This window comes from Hylobates moloch, unplaced genomic scaffold (assembly GCF_009828535.3).
Source record: "Hylobates moloch isolate HMO894 unplaced genomic scaffold, HMol_V3 SCAFFOLD_11, whole genome shotgun sequence".
NCBI lineage: Eukaryota > Metazoa > Chordata > Mammalia > Primates > Hylobatidae > Hylobates > Hylobates moloch.
The window spans coordinates 79,326,454-79,352,313 of NW_026652286.1; the positions used below are offsets into that span (position 1 = coordinate 79,326,454).

Consider the following 25,860-nt stretch of genomic DNA (forward strand, 5'->3'; position numbering starts at 1 on the left):
TAACAGGCTCTGAAATTGAGGCAATAATTAATAGCCTACCAACCAAAAAAAGTCCAGGAGCAGACGGATTCACAGCCGAATTCTACCAGAGTTAGAAGGAGGAGCTGGTACCATTCCTTCTGAAACTATTCCAATCAAAAGAAAAAGAGGGAATCTTCCCTAACTCATTTTATGAGGCCAGCATCATCCTGATACCAAAGTCTGGCAAAAACACAACAAAAGAAGAGAATTTTAGACCAATATCCCTGATGAACATCAATGCAAAAATCCTCAATAAAATACTGGCAAACCAAATCGAGCAGCACATCAAAAAGCTTATCCACCATGATCAAGTGGGCTTCATCCCTGGGCTGCAAGCCTGGCTCAACATATGCAAATCAATAAAAGTAATCTAGCATATAAACAGAACCAAAGACAAAAACCACATGATTATCCCAATAGATGCAGAAAAGGCCTTTGACAAAATTCTACAGCCCTTCATGCTAAAAACTCTCAATACATTAGGTATTGATGGGACATATCTCTAATAAGAGCTATTTATAACAAACCCACAGCCAATATTATACTGAATGGGCAAAAACTGGAAGCATTCCCTTTGAAAACTGGCACAAGACAGGGATGCCCTCTCTCACCACTCCTATTCCACATAGTGTTGGAAGTTCTGGCCAGGGCAATCAGGCAGGAGAAAGAAATAAAGGGTATTCAACTAGGAAAAGAGCAAGTAAAATTGTCCCTGTTTGCAGATGACATGATTGTATATTTAGAAAACCCCATCGTCTCAGCCCAAAATCTCCTTAAGCTTATAAGCAAATTCAGCAAAGTCTCAGGATACAAAATCAATGTACAAAAATCACAAGCATTCTTATACACCAATAACAGACAAACAGAGAGCTCCATTCACAATTGCTTCAAAGAGAATAAAATACCTAGGAATCCAACTTACAAGGGATATGAAAGACCTCTTGAAGGAGAACTACAAACCACTGCTCAACGAAATAAAAGAGGACATAAACAAATGGAAGAACATTCCATGCTCATGGATAGGAAGAATCAATATCGTGAAAATGGCCATACTGCCCAGGGTAACTGATAGACTCAATGCCATCCCCATCAAGCTACCAATGACTTTCTTCACAGAATTGGAAAAAACTACTTTAAAGTTCATAGGGAACCAAAAAAGAGCCCACATTGCCAAGATGATCCAAAAGAACAAAGCTGGATGCATCACGCTACCTGACTTCAAACTATACTACAAGGCTACAGTAACCAAAACAGCATGGTACTGGTACCAAAACAGAGATATAGACCAATGGAACAGAACAGAGCCCTCAGAAATAATACCACACATCTACAACCATCTGATCTTTGACAAACCTGACAAAAACAAGAAATGGGGAAAGGATTCCCTGTTTAATAAATGGTGCTGGGAAAACTGGCTAGCCATATGTAGAAAGCTGAAACTGAATCCCTTCCTTACACCTTATACAAAAATTAATTCAAGATGGATTAAAGACTTAAATGTTAGACCTAAAACCATAAAAACCCTAGAAGAAAACCTAGGCAATACCATTCAGGACATATGCATGGACAAGGACTTCCTGTCTAAAACACCAAAAGCAATGGCAACAAAAGCCAAAATTGACAAATGGGATCTAATTAAACTAAAGAGCTTCTGCACAGCAAAAGAAACTAGCATCAGAGTGAACAGGCAACCTACAGAATGGGAGAAAATTTTTGCAATCTACTCATCTGACAAAGGGCTAATATCCAGAATCTACAAAGAACTCAAACAAATTTACAAGAAAAGAACAACCCCATGAACAAGTGGGCAAAGGATATGAACAGACGCTTCTCAAAAGAAGACATTTATACAGCCAACAGACACATGAAAAAATGCTCATCTTCAATGGCCTTCAGAGAAATGCAAATCAAAATCACAATGGATACCATCTCATACCAGTTAGAATGACGATCATTAAACAGTCAGGAAACAACAGGTGCTGGAAGCGATGTGGAGAAATAGGAACAATTTTATGCTGTTGGTGGGACTGTAAACTGGTTCAACCATTGTGGAAGACAGTGTGGCGATTCCTCAAGTTTCTAGAACTAGAAATACCATTTGACCCAGCCATCCCATTACTGGGTATATACCCAAAGGACTATAAATCATGCTGCTATAAAGACACATGCACACGTATGTTCACTGTGGCACTATTCACAATAGCAGACTTGGAACCAACCCAAATGTCCATCAATGATAGACTGGATTAAGAAAATGTGACATATATACACCATGGAATACTATGCAGCCATAAAAAAGGATGAGTTCATGTCCTTTCTAGGGACATGGATGAAGCTGGAAACCATCATTCTGAGCAAACTATTGCAAGGACAGAAAACGAAACACTGCATGTTCTCACTCATATGTGGGAATTGAACAATGAGAACACTTGGACACAGGAAGGGGAACATCACACACCAGGGCCTGTTGTGGGGTAGGGGGAAGGGGGAGGGATAGCATTAGGAGATATACCTAATGTAAATGATGAGTTAATGGGTGCAGCACACCAACATGGCACATGTATACATATGTAACAAACCTGCATATTATGCACATGTACCCTAGAACTTAAAGCATATATTAAAAAAAAAAAGAATCTCATAGAATTAGGGGACCTACTGAAAGTTGTTCCTACCTGCTCCACCAAAAGGTTGTGGCATATCACTCCTGTGATCAGAGCATATGCTTCTGCCAGTCTATTTCATTGTTACAAACACAAATTTTCTTAAGGATCTTCTACTGTGCTGAAACTATTCTTTTAACTTTTGTACAAAGATCCTCTTTAACCTCCAGGAGCCAAAGAGAACAAGTATTTATGATATCCAACACATATTCAAAAATAGTGCACATTTGTTGAATACTTTAAAAAAGGAAACCTATTTATATTTTTAGCTCTAGGGTAGAATTCAAATTGCAATTTACAAATTCATGTTCATCTTCTAATTACTACATTGAGGGCCTCATGTTTGTAACAAGGACCTTTGGCTGATAGTTCTTTTCAGCCTCAAAATAGTCCTGTGACATACTATTGTTTTCATTTTAGAAAGATGAACTCTGACTAGTAATTTGTCAAAGTTGCTGGAGAGACTGTACCAATTTATAAATGAATAAATATCTCATTTTATGTATTAAAAGTAATGGCAAAACCCACAATTACTTTTGCACTAACCTATAGTATATAAGTGCCAGAACAATTTTTTTGTCCTGGTTCTGCATCTAGGTAATTGGAAACACTAGCTATCTGACACATGAATGATTTAAACCATTGCTTTCTAAAATTCGAGCTTTTAACTAAATCAGAACTAAATTCAAGTAGCATCTGCAACTTACTAAACTCATCTTCAAAAGGGACACTTAGTATTTGATAGCACAACAGAGCAATCATACTTAATAATAATTTAATTGTACATTTTAAAAGGGTCTAACTGGATTGTTTGTAACACAAAAAGTAAATACTTGAGGGAATGGATACCCCATTTTCCATGATGTGATTATCACACATTGCATGCCTGTATCAAAACATCTCACGTACTCCATAAATACATACACCTACTATGTACCCACAAAAATTGAAATAAAAAATTTAAAAACACAGAAGAGACATCATAACACCTATTCCACAGGATTGTTCTGGAAAGTAAGTGAAATATCACAATTTAAAGCACTTAACACTGAGACTGGAACACAGTTTGTATTCAGTAAATGTGATTTCTGTTAGTTTCATTTTGCTTTCAGAAATTTTCACTTTTTAAATCACTGTTATTAAGTGATAAATAGTGGGAGAAGTATTTACAGCATTTCTGCTATATAAAAGCATTAATTAAAGGTTTGTTTGTTTAAAAAAGGTAATAGAAACACCTCAATTCAGTGAGATTTGCATATTGCAATAAGGCTATCCTATCAGATAAGTGAGAGATAACGGTCCTGCCTAGAAAATCAATTTCCATTTTAGTAAACTCACCCTATGTACAAACTAAAAGCAAGTTGTTCATACCGTTCTGCTGAAGTGGTAGTGGCAAGATAAATGAGCAGCTTGAGCTTAGAGCTTAACTTCTTTACAGTTTATTGATACACAAAAGAGAGATACTGTGTAATAACACAATGAACTCTATAAGGCTAATGAAAATCTTCATTTTCATTAATGCATCAATGGGATGGTAGCATTTATTCTTTTTTTTTTTTTTTTTTTTTTTTTTTTTTTTTTTTTTTGAGAGGGAGTCTCGCTCTGTCACCCAGGCTGGAGTGCAGTGGCGCGATCTCAGCTCACTGCAAGCTCCGCCTCCTGGGTTCACACCATTCTCCTGCCTCAGCCTCTCCGAGTAGCTGGGACTACAGGCGCCCGCCACCACGCCCGGCTAATTTTTTTTGTATTTTTAGTAGAGACGGGGTTTCACCGTGGTCTTGATCTCCTGACCTCGTGATCCGCCTGCCTCGGCCTCCCAAAGTGCTGGGATTACAAGCGTGAGCCACCGCGCTCGGCAGCATTTATTCTTATTAAATACAGGAAATCCTAGCAATATGGACTAATCTACTTAGAGAACTTACTAGAAACTTGTATCATGAAGAAATTTCCATACTGCCTGTAGAAGTGATATACCTTCTCTTGAGATTTCATTCTGCTCAGGCTGCTATACCAAAACACCATAGACTGGGTGGCTTAAACAACAGGAATTTATTCCTTGTAGTTCTGGAGGCTGGAAAGTCCAAGATCAAGATGCCAGCCAATTCACTTCCCAGGTGAGGGCTCTATTCCCAGCTTACAAGTGGCTGCCATCTTACTGTGTCCTCAAAGAGGAGAGAAAGCAAGTTCAAGTCACTTCTTATAATGATGCTAATTTCATCACTGAAGACCCCAACTTCAAGACCTCATCTAAACTTAATTAACTCCAAAATACTCTACCTCTAAATAATATCACATTAAGTAGGGCTTCAACATATGAATTTTGGGGGTTCATAAATATTCAGTTCATACTGTTTGTAAAAATCAAAAACATCAATCTGTTTGCAGTTGCCACCACTCTTTAGAAATTAAATATCAATAGGGAGAATAACCTCAAAACACTGAAAAATTCAGCAAGACATGGCATTAATATTAACTTCTGCTTAGCAACGGAAACTATTTTAGCCTTCTAACTGTCTTCAGAATATGCCACAACACTAAAAGAAATGTTCTCTGAATATAGAAGAAAAATAATTCAGGCTGCCATATTAGAATATAAAAAATAGACATTTGGGGTTCAGTTTCATAGTATTGGTCACAGACATCCCACGGGTCATTATGGCTTTCAGAAATATTGTCATCTTTATAAATTCCATATTGTAATTTAGAGTATGCAGATGGAACCATCTTTAAGAATCTTTGAGGCCCCATGAAGATGACACAAATAATGCATTTCGGAAAGCTATTTATCTCCCTCCCTCCTTTTATTTCTCTATCCTTCCTTCACAGTCTTTGGCATAAATGCAATTCTAATAACCTAAAAGAATAAATCCAAATAAATAAGCATTTTATCTATTTCTAATAAGCGTTGGACACACAATGTTTATGTACATAAAAATGCCTGCAAATGTACAACACACACACTCACACAGACACACGCGCTTCCCATATAGGACCAGATATACCTGTTTGGAAAGTAATAATAGCTAATATGTACATTTACTACTATGAAGCAGACACTGTTCTAAGCACTTTACATAAATCTCATTTAAAAGCTCACGAAATAAAACTATAAAGTGATAAAATTAGTCTCTTATTTACAGATAATAAAATGAGGCAGAGAGATTAAATAAGCCATGAAAGGTGGAAAGATGAGAACTCCAACTAGTGCACTCAAGATAGCATTGGGATTCCACAGCCTTGGCTGAGTGGATTGAAAGAAACATATCTTACCCTTGCCTCTTCCTTATCTCCAACCAAAGTGCTCGCCAAAGGCAAATGTATAAATGAGATTAAACCCTCTTCAGGTAATTTTTACAGCATTATGGTATTTTGAAATTGACAATATAACTCCTCCCATAGAAAAGCTATGGGAACAGAATGCTTATCTGTGACTTTCACCTTACTTCCTAAAGCATATAAATGAGTTCTTTTCTATTCATTAAAATTGTTCTAAAAATACATGCTAATTTCCATAACATTTTTAAGGTTCTATGGAAGTCATGGCTCCTTATCAAATGAGTTGTAACTGTTTATTGAGTGAATGAATGAGTTGAATAAATTTTTGACTTAAGAAATTCTTATTTCCTAACTAAAAAACATTGTTGCTTTGTTTCCAACAAAATATCAGTAAAAGCAAATGATGTTGGTATTGATGGAGACTACTGAAGAGAACTAACATAAATCTTAAAGTGCTTAATTTAAAAAGTGTGTGCACTGATCATTAAAAGAGAAAATATGTAAACTTTGGGGAAAAATGAAGCAATTACTCTTTACTAAATGGAACTAGCATTTCATGCTGCAAATGATGTAAAATGGCATATACATATTTATAAAATTCCAACAACAACCTAAGTACCTAAGTACTTTGAAAGGATTTCTGTTTTACAACAAAACATGGTGGAAGTGAAGCATTTCATTCTTCTGTGAGATCTAATTCGTGCTGAAGTGATGTCCTTGAGAATCTGTTGCATTTTCTGGAGGCTGGCTGAAGGTCCAGCGAAGAAGAGAGGGCTTTAGTAACTTCCTATCAAGTGGCAAGACAAATCAAAATTCTTGAGGCATAAAGCTGTGTAGCCCTAAAACTCTATGTCAGCAACATCTGTTTTCAGCTTTTACAAAGGAGGTTAAAGACGGGGATTTATGTCTGCTATAGCTCCTTAGCCAATGTACAAACTCAGCTGCTGTGAGTACATCGGTGAAAAGCCCCGGCAGTCTTCACCAAGATACCCAGACTAGAAGGGCTTGCCTGACTCTCAGTTTCCCTGGGATATTAACATGAACACTCAAAAGCAAACACTGATCACTTATATATAAGCTTATGTACAAGCGTCTCTATCATGGATATTTATCACTATTCATTTGCATTTTGTATTTATTTTTAGAATGTGCTATGGTTTGAATGTGTTCCTCAAAATTCATATGTTGTAAACTTAATCCTCAATACAAAAGTATTGAGCGTGGGACCTAATGGGAGGTGATGAATATGGAGCCACTATTTGAAGAGCTTGTAGGAATAGGTTCACTCTGCTCTCTCTTGCCCTTTTGCATTCATCCACATGGGGATATAGCAAGGAGACCCACACCAGATGCCAGCAACTTCATCTTGAACTTCCCAGTCTTAAGAACTGTGAGAGATTAAATTTCTGTTCTTTATAAATAACCCAGTCTCAGGTATACTATTATGACAGCACAAAATGCATTAAGACAGAATGTCTAGGTTTTTTTTCCCACAAAGTGGTTAAGGAATTATAGTTAATAGGAGTCTATAGTTAACAGAAGACTAAAGCATAATAATACGCTGGCATAAATTAAATGAAATGTACATGATCGTAATGGCTTTTCTGACCCCTTTAATTGGCATTATATTTATGGAGTTTGCAATTTATAAAGTTAACACAGTGTTTTCATTGGCCTTAAAAGACTTTTAGAAGAAGTCAATGTATCTAGTAATTTTCACACTGTATTAATTCCAAGAGTGTCCCCAAGCACATTTTCTGCATTTTCAAGGAGGGATATAACCAGCCTCCTAACTCTAGTATCTCAGTGATTCTAATCCTGTTTTAGCATTTAAAAGCTCAGTGGACATCTCTATATCCTTTGATGAGGTTGCCATATTCAGTTCCCCTTTGACACTGTAGACTTGCCCTGTGCACCCTCTGATTCTAAGCTTAATTCTGTCCAGGGAAAAGACTCTGCTTCTTTATCAAAGTTTGTACTGATACCCATATTTATACTTTCTACCTAGACATGTTGCCTGGTTTCCAGTTCCTGTCATCTAGTCCCCTTGGGTCCAGTCCCAAGGTCTTATATTCCCTATGAGTGAGCCTGGATTTCCTACTTTGCTAATTGGCCTGAACTCTGCTTTTCCAGCTAGACTTATAATACTTGCATTTCCTTGCCAATCTATGAACTTTGTGTTGTTGTTTTTCAGATTTTTAACATCAGATTCCCTAATGTAATAGAATTTGGGTCCTGGTATTTCCTGGTTGCCCTGTCTTGTCTTACTATTTCTTCTTCCCAATCTAAACCTGACAATGTTTAATGCCATGGACATTTGCAAACCACACTTGAAGGCTGTGATGGGAATACTCTCCCCACCACCTTTACTCTGACAGAGAAAACTATTTTATCACTAATATATATATTTTTGAGACGCAGTCTCACTCTGTTGCCCAGGCTGGAGTGCAGTGGCATGACCTCAGCTCACTGCAACCTCTACTGCCTCGGTTCAAGCAATTCTCCTGCCTCAGCCTCCTGACTAGTTGGGATTACAGGCACCCACCACCACGTCCAGCTTATTTTTGTATTTTTAGTAGAGACAGGGTTTCACCAGACTGGCCAGGCTGGTCTCGAACTCCTGACCTCAGGCGATCCACCCAACTCGGCCTCCCAAAGTGCTGGGATTACAGGTGTGAGCCACCGTGCCCAGCCATCACTAACATTTTTAGAGTTACCTGGGCAAGATGATTTTTAAAACCATATCAACTTTTATTCCACTTCACTATTTAAAAAATATACCTCTTATTGCCTGCACCTGGGACCACTGCTCCCACAATACCTCTTTTGGTATGCTACTTTCCATAGGAGGAATGAAGACAGAGGTGCTGGCTGGTTTCTAACAAAGAGAAAAGATGGCAGACGAGAGAATCTCCAACTTGACAGTATAACTACAGTTATTGATTCTGTAATGTCATTTTTAAACAGTTTCCACTCTTTGTTTCTATCATTTGATCTTTGTCTAGATCAAAGCCTAAATTGTACAAAAACTATAGGCTTTAAAATCAGACAAGTCTCAGTTCAAATTCTGACTTATGAGCTACATTATCTGGATTTAACCTTTCCAAAACTCAGTTTTCTTATCTGAAAATGTACATAATGCCACATGTTATTCAAGGAGGGATTAAATGAGATATTTTATTCTTTTCTAAAAAGCTCTGGGCCTACTAGGTATGTATGTATACACACACACACACACACACACACACACACACAATCACATAACACACATCCCTGTATGTCTAGATAGATACACCTGTCTGAGAAGTTCTAATGGCAGCTAATATTTACATTTACTACTATGTACCAGATGCTATTCTAAGCTCTTTGAGTATAGGAAAGCTCACTGAAATGCTTATAATGTAACTGTGAGACTGATGCACTGAATATCTTTATTTTATGGGGTATAGAACTGGAGAAAAGTCAAGTTAAATTGGTTAAAGGTGAAAAGATGGGAACGCTAAAGATTGTATTTAAAATAGCACTGGAACACTGCAACCATGGCAGAATGGAATCAGAGAAAGGCAAAGTCTTTCTCCCTGCTTATCTAAAATCAAAGGTTTTCCCAAAGACAAATGTAAAACAAAGCAAAATGTACACGAATTTGCTTCAATAGTCAATGCCATTATTATTATTATTATTTATATGCCATTGATTTACAAAATTAGATACTGGTTCTTTATGTTCATGTGAGAACAATCTGAGAAGCAAAATATTACGTATGTTGTTTATGTTGACTTTTACTGAAAATTTGCCTTTCTAATTACAAGAGAAACAAAATTATAACCCAGGCTTCCTTCAATTTGCCTAGCTCTTACTTAGTATTCATACACCTGTAACATCTTGGTAGTTAAGCATTGGAAAGGCTTTCATTTTCTCAATGCTTGATATATACACAGCAAAATCCACAGCTTCTTCATCAACCCTCTACTTTACAGAAAGCTTGATTATTTTAGCAGAATGGTCGTATTATGTTTAATTTATCTGAATTCTACCACGAAATTATAATTCTTAACTCTGTCATCTACCTGATGATAGGAAAACATGGAGTAATGACATGAAGAAGAGAGGGGCAACCACAAATTTAGAGACTAGTATCTCAAGTCGTAGCACACTATGAAAGCCCCATGTGGGCCACTCCATCTAGTTCTTTTCTCTTGGCATTTAGTTTTACCTGGCTTCCTTTCACATTTCTAACATAAAAGGTGGGCTGTACCTTATTTTTCTCTGTGGTATGGTTATTCTACATAATTACCCAAATTCTATACATACTTTCAATCTAGCAAAACTTTTCATTTCATAAAATAAGATTTGTGGTCCTTACAAAAAATTCTACCACCTCTGGGATTCTTTGTTTCAACAGCCATTAAAAATTTAACAAACATAGTTTAAAATAGCACATGGTATATTTTCTAGAAAATACACTAGAATGTTTATGAAGATTACAAATCAGCCTGCTCAAACAGAAGTTTTCTAATTTATATCACTCCTAATGCATTTCTCCCAATGTACTTCTTTTATCCTATACAGGACTAATATCTTTTTATTTGTCTTTCCCTCTCTGGCCAAACCATTATTGCTATGGATTTAGCATATATTGTATTTCCAGTCTGGATCTCCAAAACTCAACCTCCCTAATCCTGAATAAGCAGCCAAAGCTGCCCTATATACCTATCCTAGATACATGTACTTACTAGCTGTGATAGTTAATATTGAGTGTAAACGTCACTGGATTGAAGGATAAAAAATACTGTTCCTGGGTGTGTCTATGAGGGTGTTGCCAAAGGAGATTAACATTTGAGTCAATGGACTGAGAGAGGCAGACCCACCCTCAATCCAGGTGGGTACCATCTAATCAGCTGCCAGTGTGACTAGGATAAAAGCAGGCAGAGGAATGTGGAAGGACTAGACTGGCCTGAGTCCTTTGGCCTCCATCTTTCTTTTGTGCTGGATGCTTCCTGCCCTCAAACATTGGACTCTAGGTTCTTTAGCTTTTGGACTCTTGGACCTACACTGGTGGTTTGCTTAGGGTTCTCAAGCCTTTGGCCACAGACTGAAGGCTGGGCTGTCGGCTTCCCTACTTTTTGAGGTTGTGGAACTCGGGCTGGCTTCCTTGCTCCTCAACTTGCAGATAGCCTATGGTGGGATTCCACCTTGTGACTGTGTGAGTCAATACTCCTTAATAAACTCCCTTTCATATATACATCTATCCTATTAGTCCCGTCCCTCTAGAGAACGCTGATTAATACACTAGCATTGAAGATATGTTAAGAACACCAAGCCCTGGAATCTTATTTAGTTGTAATTAATTGCAAAATTTCCTAAACAAGTTTAGTTTAAGAAAAGTTGTGAACTAGAATTATTATGTGTGTATGTGTGTATATATATTTATATAAACATTTTGTAAGTTAAAACTTGTTGATTATTATTCATGACTATATGAAACTGTCCATGGTTTAATAATATATAGGAAAATTTGAAGATCACACAGAGTATTTCTACTGTTTTTCTGTGAGATGTCCTAGCTTATATCAAGGGAATGAATGCTTGATGTCTAAGAAATCAAATCATATTTTAAAACCTTGAGCCTGTTTTGGCATACTCAGAAGCATCACATTTCTTCTTTTCTCAAAATCTGATACTTATGTTTGTCAGGGATTCCTGTGTTTTTTCCAGAGAATAATTTATTTACCTATTATCATTCTCATTTAGTTGTAAAAACTTAGGGCTAAAACAAAACAAAACAAAACAAAAAACATGACTGCTTTAACTGGAGGAAGCGAACACTGCAAATCAGTAGTTTAGCGGGAAAAGATTGGTTGTTGCAGAGACTGGTGTAATAGTGCCCCAAGTATGGAGGAAGGAAAGTGTTGCCAAATTCAGCTGATCTCCTCTGTCCTGGAAGTGACAGTTTAACATTATAGTATCTCTCTGGTTTAGAATCAGACATTTGGCTACCACTGCTGTAAATTATATGCCAATAAATTATAAGGGAGTTAAAGATAATTTATAAGAACTTAATTTTCTATAACAAGGAAAATCCCTCATACATACTTCATACTGAATGTTTACCACTCAGAAGAGATTCAATTAAAATATTTAACATTGGCTATATAGTCTACATAATGAAACTAAAGAGCTCCTTTCTCCAAGAAGACACGCCTTCATAAAAACACCCTCTGGATGATAATATAAAATTTACAAAGTGAATCAGACAGGTTCTTTCCAAATCTGCTTATGTGAAGATCATACTATAAAAATAAGTAGCTGGTCAATATGTATTAGTAAAGAAGCAAATAAAACCTGCAGTTCACAACTATTTATACTAAAAGTACTTGATTCCCTTCATATAAAAAAAGCCCTATGCCCTGACATTGTGCAATCTACGTAAGATTCTAGGTAAAGTTGTAGAGTTATTGATTAGGTAGATATGGAGCTAAATGACTCAAAATACTGCTATGATCTTAATAAGAAATTAATAAGGAGTTCACCAAATCAAACCAACATTGGTGGTTGGCACCAATTTTGGAAATTTTTCCATTATGTAGCTTGGAAAATTAAGGTACTTCCTCAAAAACTCATTAGTCATTTGAGCAATAGCTAGAGTATTTACATATAGGTTTTTTTAGAATTAAAGAGATCTCACTTAATAATGCAGTGCAAAATACTGATTAGCCATATTTGACAATATAATGCATGTTTTAATATAACTTGCTATTTCTTTTTAACTGTCAAAATAAAATTCTTAGTTTATATTGGAACCCTATTTTCTAAGCAAGAATAATTATGTGGTAAAAAGCTGCCTAGAATTCAACAAGTTTAATTTTTTTAATAAAAATAAACTTAGAGGAGTATCTATATGGAATTTTTCCTTACTGAGCAATATCATGATTCTTCACAGTTATCTATGTCAATACAAATGAACTCATATTGAAAGTTTACTCATAAAGAAGAAATACCTGTATTATCTAGAAAGATTTCTAAATTAAAGAGTTGTCAATTATTTAGTATCAAGTTTAAGTAAAAAAATCAATTTAATTAACATGACAATTTACTATTAAATACATATATATATAAGTAACTAAACTCCCTTACCTTATAAATATCCAAAAATCCACACTGGTGGTCAAATCTGGTGTACAGTTCATTCAGCATGCTGATTACTTGCATGGGAGTACACTGGGCACATATGGCTGTGAAGCCAACAATGTCTGAAAAGAGCATGGTGACATCATCAAACTTTCTGGCCTGTACTTGCTGTCCTTGCCACAATTGCTGGGCTACATCACCAGGGAAAATAGAATATAGAAGATCCACTGTCTTCTTTTTCTCTTCTTCCAGGGCCTGGTGAGTTCTTTCTAAAGTTGCCTTTAATTTATCCATCCTTTTCTTCAGCCCATCTTGGGCCTTTGCCTGCTCACCAACCAAAATGACATCTCGGGTGGCATCATGGATAGGGATGTCTGAGAGATGTAGCCCTCGGCCCATGAGTTCATCCAACTTGTCCACACACGGAGAACCCAAAAATAAAATGGAATTTGATTCTGGAACATGGATCATTTGTCCTTTGACTTCCATCACCTGTGAAATTAGCATGGAATTTTGATCAGTACTCTTCACATAGTAGGTTCACAAAATTTAATGTATTATCTGATGAATAGAAAGAAAAAATGTTTTATTAGCAATACTGAGTTACTGCATTCATATAAGCAAATTTAAATCTGATTTTCAGCCAGTTTAAAATTCATGGTTCTGAAGAGAAACAATTGTTTTATATCTCACTCAGCTACTTTCTAAAGACAATAATGAAATGGAAAGTGAGATCAGTGAAAAATGAAACAGGAAAACATTTTTTATTCAAGATGACACTCCAAGGTACATCATGAAACTGGTTTATGAGCCAATTCTAAAGCTTTCAGCCTGCTAAATAATAATAAAATTATGGTAAATCCATCTGTCAAAATAACTATATTTAACAGTCATTAAAATAATACCCCTTTCAGAAAATAAATCTAGGAGGTTAAAATGAATCAAAATAATTGTTTGGCCTTATGTAAATCATTTTTCAACTATTATAGTACTTTGAAAATGTACTAGTTATTGCACTTGTTAGATTAGTGGACAGTTCTCTTATTCTTAAAAATAAAAATATAAACCAGATATTAAGCTAGCATTATCAGAAAATATCACTCAACTAGCATGTTCATATAAGCTAAAAATAAATGAAAAAATATTAATTATAATACTAAAGGAATTTGGGTCATATGATAAAGAATCTGAGGGTAAAGTAGTTTAAATCTATTCCTCTTTTCTATGCCCTTTCACTGGAGAATTTAGGGAACTGAGATTTAATGGGAAACTTAGTGAACACAAGCTTATGCCCGGTAGCCTAATGAACACCTTCAGAGGGCACAAACAATGAGCACCAGTAGAAAAAGAAGGTGAAGCTGGGGTATGGCTACAACTATAACTATTTGGATTGGACTAAGGTTAAACTAAGCACACCTGGAGAAGAAGCTAGTTGTAATTACTTAGAAAGAATAGGCTAAAAGTCGACCAGTTGGGACTGTGCATCAGTTTCATCTATGTTCCACTACCACATGGAATGTGCTCAATACATGTATTTTCCTGTCTTCTTTATAGCTAAATAGTTAAGCTAGTTGATAAAAACTGGTGGCACTGAACAAATATGCAATAAACTATTGGGATTTGGATTTTTAAGTCTGTTAACATTTTTACTTTTCTCCCTTGTACCATTCACCAAGATCTTGTTTATATAAGAAAATAAAATGGAATCTTGCTTGATGTTATAATTTTTATGGAATTAAATGCTCACTTTACCTTATGTAAAATTTCTGCTGAAGTTCAATATTTCATCCTTTTATTTATATTACTCGTATTTATTCACTAAAATATTGATTATTTTCTATTTACTAGTAATGCTCTGCTCTGGATGATAAGGATAGAAAGATAAAATATGCTTCCCCTTTTCAAACGTATCACAGTATGGTGGAGAACCAAATCTATATCGGCCAGAGAATAGGAGGAGGAAGACATTCTAAATTCACCACTTAAAATAGGCTCTCAAAATACTGCAGGCTATGGTTTGAGTAAAAAGAAAATAATTGTCCTGTAAAATATTTACAGATTGTTTTGTATATGTTTCGTATGTTCTTTGGGGGAGGAGTGTTGCTAGTAATACATACTTTCTTGTTATTAGGATCTTAAGGGCATGGTAAGGAAGATACACATAATGTAAAATCCCATAGTTTAAAAATTATTATATAAATTTTTTTAATATTGACATGAGTGCAAAAACCTTGATAAGCTTAATAGAGTTAATCATATTTTTAAATGGCAATGATAACATCTGATACTCATATATTTAAACTTCTATGTAGTCTCTCTCTCTTCATATTTCTTTCCAATTACTTCTTTTTTCCTTCTCCATCTTGCTTTCTTCTTTCTTTTCCCTTGCTTCTTGGAGTTACACATTTTTCACCCTCCTCTCTTTATTTGGTGTTTGTCTCTCCTTCTTCTGGTCTCTCTTCTTCATCGCTTGGACTCTACTCTCTCATTTTTTTTCCATTGGTTCCTGTTTTTCTTTCTCTTTTCTTCCTAGGTACCAACTTTAACATTTACCATCACAACTAGACCTTATTCTCTTTTGCCTTTATCATCTCCATCTTAATTTTAAATATGGAATCAGTGTACGTATGTATGCATAAATTAACATATACTATTTCCTATATGTAATGCATTTTAAATATTAATTTATAAAAAGTCTAAATTGAATAGTTCACATTCCTGTCTCAAAAATATAAAACAGCAAATATGTCCTTGATTTATATGTGGCCATTAGTTTGTTTTCTGAAATCTCTACATAAACAGACCCTGAAACAAGAAAAAGTTGTTGATTGCCTACACTACAGAAAAACAATTCATAGACGATAACCCCAAACAAATAAAGTAAATAACTTCCTTTTCAATATGTTCTATCAGTGAACTTTTTATTTAATAAATGGGCAGATTCAATGGCACCATCTGTATCTCTGTCACCAATGCATTTTTACTTTAATTGGAAAATAATATAAATTATCCTTCTTGAATTATGTTTCTCATAAATTCAGAAATTCATCATTATTTGCATTTATTAACTTAGCAATAAGCAAAACTATTATAAGAACTACATATTTGTATGTAAAAGAACTGTGGAAAATTGCTTAAAATATAAACATCTATCTAAGGTTTTATTGCATCTTACATCATATTGAAGTTTCAATGAGATAGCACAGATGACATCAGAAAAACAAATTGTCATAACATTTGTCAGATTTCAGAAATTGGCAAGCATAACAAAGGGGAGTATTTTGCTCTGAGCTATAGTAAAGGATTAAATGTCATACTATCACAAACCTTGGTTGTCAGGTTCTGTTAAACTATCTGCATTATTTCTTTTTTCATTTTACTTTTATACTCGGTTGGGGGGTACATGTGCAGGTTTGTTATATAGGTAAATTCATGTCATGGGGGTTTGCTGTATGTTAATGCACGATAGTTCTATGAAAATATTTACCACTGTTATCAATAAGTAATCAGAATTGAGTAAGTCCAGGTCATATAACTGCACATTACATGTTTTATATTTTTGCATATCTTGAGCATGGCCTAATCCATGCTCTCATGGAGCTTCAAGTATTATAAGAAAATCATTTGATGCAGTGTTACATAATAGTTTGAAAAGAAGGATTTGGAAGAAGTCAGGCCTGAATTTGAATTTCAACTCTCCTGACAATTAAGTGGGAAAACTGACCTACGTTCAGTTCCTTATCCTTTCAAAGCCTCAGTTTCCTTATCTATAAACTGGAAAAGATGACAATGATGTTGAGGAGGATGATGCCTATAGCTAACTCAACACATCTGTGAGTACTTGCTATTGCCCATGTACTGTGTTGAGTACTTAATTAATACTTAATTTATACTTTGTTACTGAATTTTACTCTTTTGCTAGCTATTACTATCCTCAGTTTTAGGATTTAGGGAGGTTAAGAGATTTGTTAAGAATGCACAGCTAATAAGCAGTAAGGTCAATACTCAAATCCAAACTGGACTGACTCCAAAGGAAACACTCTTAACCACTGTGGAAGCCTGATGGTGAAGGAGAGAGAAGCGAAGCAATTACAATTTTAAATATAAATCAATGTGATGGCAAAACAACCTTAAAGAGATGTTCACAATGGGCTGTTGAAAAGAGAGAAGTTGTTGCTACAGATATAGATGTAGCTGCTGATATAGATTTGCATGACTATTCTTTAAAATTCAGTTCAGTAACAAAAAATGGGCACTTCTAGATTTGGTTTCTGGTCTTTCGTATCCCTGCAATGTAATTTATGAAAGCACAAACAGAATGATATGTCCCCGGTGCTTCAATAATTAAAGAGGCTTCCAGAAGGGCTATTGCTCTCACAGAGCAACATTTGCTTTCAAAGAACTAGCTCTAGCTAAAAAAGCAGGAGACAGTGCCCAGCCTGAGATGCTTCCATGTCCTTAATGTCCTGATATTCTCCCTCTCACACCCACCATCACTCACTACCCAAGAAATTGTATGGCTAGAGTCACCAGCAAGAGAAATTTTGCACAACAAATGCCCAGCTAGGAATCACTCTTCATCCACATGGGCTGAAAAATCCCCTCCATATAGAGACATAAGGATATCTGACCTGGAGAAGCTTGCTCTGCACCCTCAAGCAGCATTACCAAGGACAGTGGGAGCCATGAGGCATGAAATAAACCAAGATGAAAATAGCACCACATAACCTCTGAAAATTACACAGTCATTGCAACTAAAACCCACAAAAGTAGGCCAGGACCTACATGCCAAACCTAAATAGAGGAATTGACTGTTAAAATAAAAATTTTAAATAGAATCTAGAGTCTCCTAACACAATACCCAAATTATCAAAAATAGAAAGTCAACCATCATAATAAGAATCATAATAAGAACCAAGAAAATCACAACTTGTATGAGAAAAGACAATCGATTGATGCCAACACTACAATAAATCAGATGTTGGAATTATCTGTCAAGAATTTTGAAGAGGGTGTAAGAAAATATTTCAACGAGCAATTATAAATTCTTTTTAAATGAATTTTTAAAACACAAAATCTCAGTAAAGCAATAGAAATATAAAAATAACCAATGGAAATTATACAACTGAAAAATACAGCAACAAAAATAGAAAACATGCTGGGTGGGCTCAAAATTAGAATGGAGATGACAGAGGATAGAATCAGTGAATTGAGGACAGCTTAATATAATTTACTCAATCTGAACAACAGAGAAAATAGGCTGAAAAAAAAGTCTTAGGGATCTTTAGGACAATAAAAAAGAAATCCACATTCATATCCTAAGAGTTCCAAAAGTATAGGGGAAAGTAAGGTTGAAATAGTATTTGAATAAACTATAGATGAAAATGTCTTAAATTTGGTGAAAGACATAAACCCACAGATTCAACTATATGGATTCTAAATAAGGATAAACTCAAAGGAATTCACTCCAAGATACATCATAGTTAAACTTCTGAAAATTAAATCCAAAGAAAAGAATCCTGAAAGCAGCCAGAGAAACATGACACATTACTTACAGGAAACACCAATTTGAATGGCAGCTGATTTGTCATCTAAAATTATAGAGGCCAGAAGAAAGTAGCACATTATTTTTCAAAAACTGAAAAAGAACTGTCAACTGTGAATTCTACATCTGGGGAAACTATCCTCCAAGAATTAAGTGGGGTGAAAGGACATCTGCAGACAAACAAAAACTAAAAATCTTTGTCCTAGCAGATCTACTCTTAAAGAATGGCTAAAGAAAGGTCTTTAAACAGAAAGAAAAAGATAACAGAAAAAAATCTTTGAGCACCAGGAAGGAAGAAAAGGAACAGAAGGACTAGAAATATGGGTAAATACATAGATTATCTTCTCTTCATGAGTTGTCTAAATCATATGCGATGACTGAGACAAATATGATAATATTATACATTCTGATACTTTGATCATGAGTGGCCTCACAAGAGGAAGGCAGAGGGAGACCAAACATGCACACACACACACACACAAACACACACACACACACCACACACAAAGGAGAAGGTGACATGAACAAAGAGACATAGATTGGAGTGATGTGACCTCGAGCCAAGAAACCTCAAGACCTGCCAGCAGCCACAAAAAGCTAGAAGAAGCAAGAAACGGATTCTACCCCAGAGCCTCTGGAGATAGCATAGTCCTTTTGACACTTTGACTTCTGGCATGCAGGACTATGAAAACATAAATTTATGTTGTTTTAAGCTACCAAGTTTGTGGTAATTTGTTACAGTAGCCATAGAAAACTGATACCTTAACAACAAAATCTACAAATACGATCTAATTAATATCTAAAATAATTTGACAATCTAAAAACAGCAGAATACTCTTTCTTTAAAAGAAAAAAAAAACCCAAGGAGATCATGGAACATATACCGACCAAATCCTAGGCCATAAAAAAAAACCAGAATAAATTTCAAAAGTTGAAATTGTACAGAGTATGTTAACTAGGTGAAATAATACTAGAAATCAATAACTGAGACAACAGAAAAATCCCTAACAATGTGAAAATAAAACAACACTTTTCTACACAATTCATTTTAAAAGAGGAATTGTTAAGAGAAATTGAATTGCATAAAATGAAATCAAAATGGAAATACAGCATATTAAAATAAGTAGCATGCAGCCAAAGCAGTGAAGAGAGTGCTTATAATCAAGGCGAGAACAAATCACGAATCAATAATCCAAGTGTCTACCTCAGAAAACGAAAAATATAAGAGCAAAATAAACCCAATGCAAGCAGAAGGGAGGAAACAAAAACCATAAGAGAGGTAATCAATGAAATTACAAACAGGAAAACAATAAAGAAAATGAGCAAAAAAATGGTTTCTTTGAACAAACATCAATAAAATCAGTAAAGTCTAGCAACACTGATGAAAATGACAGCTAAGTAAACAAAAATCAACATAAGGAACAAGATAGGGGTTATCACTATAGATAATATAGCCATTAAAAGAATAAGGGGATATCACAAACAGCTTTACATTAAAAAATTTGACAGTTGAAATGAACCAACCCCTTGAAAAAACACAAACTACCAAAACTCAACCAAGATGAAACTGATAATCTGAATAATTTTATAACCACTAAAAACATGAAATGTATAATTTAAAATTTTTTGAAAAAAATCTTCAGGCCAAATAGTTTTGCTGGAAAATTCTAACAACTATTTGAAAAAGAATTAACACCATTTTTTCAGTCTCTTCCAGAAAATAAAAGGCGAAGGAACATTTAAATGTGGTGCAGTTCCACCCCTTCCTAAAGATTACATCAGCTAAGTTAATGAAGAAATAATTCATTTGTCCTCTAACATTCATCTTCTAGCTAGGATATGATGAAGCATATGAAATGACAGTTATATCTGGACCAAATTAAACAATTACAATATGAATTTTCCTTAAAACATATTGATAGATGTCATCTTGCCCCAAAGATTTACCATTATGCAAAGTTTATCCCTTAAGCTTGGAGTATTTGCACTAGGACCTCCAGCAAAAATAGCTCCTACAACTTTAGTTCCAATAGTTCCTATTTAAGACTAGAAACTAACTACTAAAAGAAAACATAGAGGAAAAGCTCCTTGACATTGCTCTGAACAGCAATTTTTTGGACATGACCCCAAAAGCACAGACAATAAAAATGAGAATAGATAATGAGATTCTATCAAATTAAAAAGCTTCAGCACAGCAAAGGAAACATGAACAGAGTGAAGAAACGACATACAGAATAGGGGAAAATATTTGCAAACTATATATCTTACAAGAGTTTAGTATCCAAAATATAAAAAACTCAACTAAGAAGAAAACAACCAAATTAAATGGGCAAAAGGCCTGAATACAGACATTTCTCAAAAGAAGACATACAAATAGCCAAGAGAAATATGAAAAAAAATGTCCAACATCACTAATCATCAGATAAATACAAATTGAAACCACAATGAGATATCATCTGATACCTGTTAGAAAGGCTATTAAAATGATGAAGAATAATGAGTACCAGCAAAATGTGGAGAAAAGAGAACCCTTGTACACTGTTGGTGGGAGTGGAAATTAGTACAGCCATGATGACAACCAGTATCAACATTCTTCAAAAAAGTAAAAATAGAATTACTATATGATCCAGCAATCTCACTACTGAGTATATATTTAAAAAATGAAATCAAATGACAGTCATCTGCACCCCAGGTTCACTGCAGCTTTATAAACTATAGCCAAAATATGGAATAAACCTCAGTGTCCATCAACAGATGAATGTATAATTGTGGTATGGAGTGTGGTATATACAAGCATACCTCATTTTATTGTGCTTCACTTTAATGCCCTTTGCAGATATTGCATGGTTTTACAAATTGAAAGTTTGTGACAACCTTCTGTTGAACATATCTACTGGTGATATTTTTCCAACATCATATGCTCATCTCATGTCTCTGTGTCATATTTTGGCAATTCTCATAATATTTCAAGCTCTTTCATTATTATATGTTTTATGGTAACCTGTGATCAGTGATCCTTGATGTTACTATGGTAATTATTTTGGGGCACCACAAACCACACCCATATAAGACAGTGAACTTAATCAATCAACATCGTGTGTGTTCTGAGTGCCCCACCAACCAGCTGTTCCCAGTTCTTCTCCCTCTCCTCAGAGCTCCCTATCCCATGAGAACAACAATATTGAAATTAGGCCAATGAATAACCCTATAATGACCTCTAAGTGTTCAAGTGAAAAGAAAATTGCAGGGCTCTCACTTTAAATCAAATGCTAGAAATGATTAAGCTTAGTAAGAAAGGCATGTCAAAAGCTGAGATAAGTGGAAAACTACACCTCTTAAGTCGGTTAGCCAAGTTGCGAATGAAAATGAAAGGTTCTTGAAGGAAATTTTAAAAACTGCTACTCCGGTGAACACACAAATGATAAGAAAGTAAAACAGCATTATTGCTGATATGGAGAAAGTTTTAGTAGTATGCATGGAAGATCAGATCAGCCATAACATTCTGTTTAGCCAAAGCCTAATCCAGAGAAAGGACTTAGAGCTCTAATTCTATGAAGGCTGAGGGAGGTAAGGAAGCTACAGAAGAAAGCTTGAAGCTAGCAGAGGATGGTTTATGAGGTTTAAACAAGCCATCTTCAGCATTAACAGTTTGGAAGAAGTTTATTTCAACCCTCAGTGATGATTTTGAGAGCTTCAAGACTTCAGTTGAGGATATTACTGCAGATATAGTAGAAATGGCAAAAAGCACTAGAATTAGATGTGGAGCCTGAAGATGTGGCTGAATTGCTGCAATCTCATGATAAAACTTAAATGAATGAGAAGTTACTTCTTACGGATGGGCAAAGAAAGCGGTTTCTTGAGAAGCAACCTACTCCTGCTGAAGACGCAGTGAACACTGTTGAAATGACAACAAAAGATTTAGAATATTACCTAAAATTAGTTGATAAAGCAGCACAGAGTTTGAGAAGACATATTCAAATTTTGAAAGCAGTACTACTGTGAATACAATGCTATCAAACAGCATTGCAAGCTATAAGGAAATGTTTTGTGATAGGACGAGTCAATTGATGCAGCAAACTTCATTGTTGTCTTATTTTAAGAAATTGTTAGAGCCACCCCAATCTTCAGCAACCACCACCCTGATCAGTCAGTAGCCATTTACATCAAGGTAAGACCCTCCACCAGCAAAAAGGTTATGACTTGATGAAGGCTCAGATAATCATTAGCATTTTTAGCAATAAAGTTTTTTTATTAAGGTATATACATTTTTCAGACATAATGCTATTGCAAACTTAATAGACTACAGTATAGTGTGAAAAGAACTGTAAATGCACTGGAAAGCAAAAAATATTGTGTGATTTGCCTTCTTGTAATATTTGTTTTATTGGAGTGGTTGTAACCAAACCCACAGTATCTCCAAGGTGTGCCTGGATACACAAGAGAATACCATTCAGCCTTGCAAAAGAAAAAAAATAGTCTTTTGAGACACCATGTTTGAACATGAAGAATATTATGTAAAGTGAAATAAGTACAGAAAGACAAGTACCCAAATACTGCATAGCCTCACCTATATTTGAAGTATAAAATTCAAACTCATAGAGAGAGATTAAAATGGGGGTTACCAGAGGCTGGGATATGGAAGGACCAAGGAGATGTTGATCAAAGAACACAAACTTTCACTTAAAACATAAATAAATAAAAATAATGTAGAAGAGGTTTGTTTTCCTTGCTTATTTGTTTTCGTTGCTTGTTTTAATCATTCGATGTGTATGTGTGTTTTGATTCTTAACACACAATTATTCCAAAAAAAATAAGGTGCTTTGAAACAAAACCAACTTTCCCCCATAAGGCTATCTATTTTTTTAAAAAAAATATCATCCTAATGTCTGCATTGATAAGAACTATTCATTTATTTGTTTTAAAAATATTTACTTAATATCTAAAACCTATCAATACTATGGTCTTCCTTAAGAAATTGTCACAGCCGCTGCAACCTTCAGCACACACTACCTTGATTAGTGAGCAGCCAATACTAGGCTAAGCACTTTTTAAAAAAAATATTATTTATTTAGAGACAGAGTCTCACTCTATCGCCCAGGCTGGAGTGCCGTGGCATGATATTGGCTCACTGCAACCTCTGCCTCCCAGGTTCAAATGATTTTCCTGCCTCAGCCTCCCAAGTAGCTGAAACTACAGGTACACGCCACCACGCCTGGCTAATTTTTGTATTTTTAGCACAGACAGGGTTTAAACATGTTGGCCAGACTGGTCTCGAAGTCCTGCCTCAAATGATCCACCCGCCTCAGCCTCCCAAAGTGCCGGGATTATAGGCATGACCCACTGCACCCAGGCTAGCCTAAGCACTCTAAATATGCAGGAACTAAAGCAGAAAGGATTTGCCTTTTTACTAAAGTGAACCATAGAAAAGTGTATGTGTGAAGAGGGGATATTAACTCAAGGCTAATTATGCTACTGTTTATTCAATAGATTGAAATGTTGCCTTTGTTGAGATGAGATACTATATAATTCATATTGTTTATTCATTAAATAAACAAAAATACCAAAAATATAGCCCTTCAGACAATTTATCTTTCTGTGCTTTTTAATTTTCTTGTGTGTTTGCATTTAGTTTCATTTCTATTCTTTAAATCTCAGAAATTCATTCTAAAAATGGATTTGAATTCTTTTTTGATAAATAAGCATAAACTACATAACCAAGTTCATTTAATGTTCCATGATTAGATGTCACTTTTCTTTTCAAATCACAGCAGGATTCATATAATATTTAAAGGAAATAGGTCTATGCTTTATAGTTGAAAGAAGAACATCAACAAATATTTTGGCATTCTGTTGTGCAAATTTTCCAAATATGAAATGTTTATGTTTTGCTTTTAGATTCTTTATTCGATTTTACTTAACAAGCATTACATTTTATGCTATGTGGAGAATATTAAATTTACATGCAGTCTTTAATACCTTATACAAAGAAACTGCCTTTTTTCCCATAGGGTGAAAATGATTTTATTTTTCAGCACATACACACAATCAGTAAATCAAACACATTAGAGGCACAGAACTAGAAGTTTTCCTTGCTTTAAAACCAGCAGTTAGCCTGAACCCCTGGGGTGCTTTTGTCACCACACTGTCATTCACACATCCCATAGGAGATGTGGGTTCTATTTCTACATATCTGGTGTATATAACTCCACTTCAAAAAGCTATAATAAATATATAGCACCAGCATTCAATGTTCTGCAAAGACAGAAAATTCTACACTTTTTTCAAGGAAATATTACAAAAACAATTCTGCACAAAGCACTAACACAGTGTCACACAGGAATGAATGAAACCTCCTCAGCATACTAGAGAGCCATTTGGATGTGTAAAATCTTATTGGCCATTCTGACCCAGCCAATTTAACACAGAATATTCTGATAAAGCCTTAAAAAAGACTAACATCCAATTATTATTATGTTTGTGTATTATTTTATGTTATCATTATATTATTATTATTATTTTACGTTAACATTTATTTGTTCTTCCATTCCTCATTTCAATTCTGTGGATTAAGGGTGAGGAACAAGTCAGGGGTGTTTGTTTAATATATTGCTTAGTAATAAGGATAGTATTTTGACATTCTGGCTGAATTGCATTAAATATTTAAAACAAATAACTGGAATTTAGGCTGGGACCCAAGTTGGCAAAACCCATTGTTACATACTGAGAATCCTGGCTGTTGCATAAGCAGAATTAAGAAACTCTGAGTACAAAAGGAATTTTCTAAAGGAATAATAGAACAGTTGCTTAGTCTATGGCTAAAGAAATACAGAGAGCTGCTAAACTTGGTTTTATTTATTTTGCAAATTTTAGGATTCGTGCAGAAATTCAAGACTTATCTTTTTACATTACCATATGAACAATTTGCTTTTTTCTTTGCTTTGCTAAATATTAAAATTTTAATTGACCATGACACAGAAGTAAAATTATGAAATTTTCCACTATTATTGTTTTTTTTTCTTTTCTCAACTTTTATTTTAGGTCCAAGGAGCACATGTGCAGGTTTGTTACATGGGTAAATTGTGTATTGCTGTGGTTTGGTGTACAAATGATTTTATTACCCAGGTAGACAGCACAGTACCCAACAGGTAGTTTTTTGACCCTCACCTTCCTCTCAGCCTCCTCCCTCAAGCAGGACCCAGTTTCTATTGTTCCCATCTTTGCATCCAT

The 25,860-nt window shown here is 35.1% G+C and overlaps 1 protein-coding gene across 3 annotated transcripts in view; it reads right to left on the reverse strand.

The window, feature by feature from the left end:
- Window positions 1-25,860, reverse strand: part of GUCY1A2 (guanylate cyclase 1 soluble subunit alpha 2) — a 370,428-nt gene that overhangs the window by 131,950 nt on the left and 212,618 nt on the right. For all 3 annotated transcript variants that reach the window (XM_032167289.2, XM_058446513.1, XM_058446514.1), the window contains exon 5: window positions 13,095-13,580. In XM_032167289.2, the coding sequence (XP_032023180.1) occupies window positions 13,095-13,580 (486 nt within the window). The remainder of the gene's footprint in view (window positions 1-13,094; window positions 13,581-25,860) is intronic.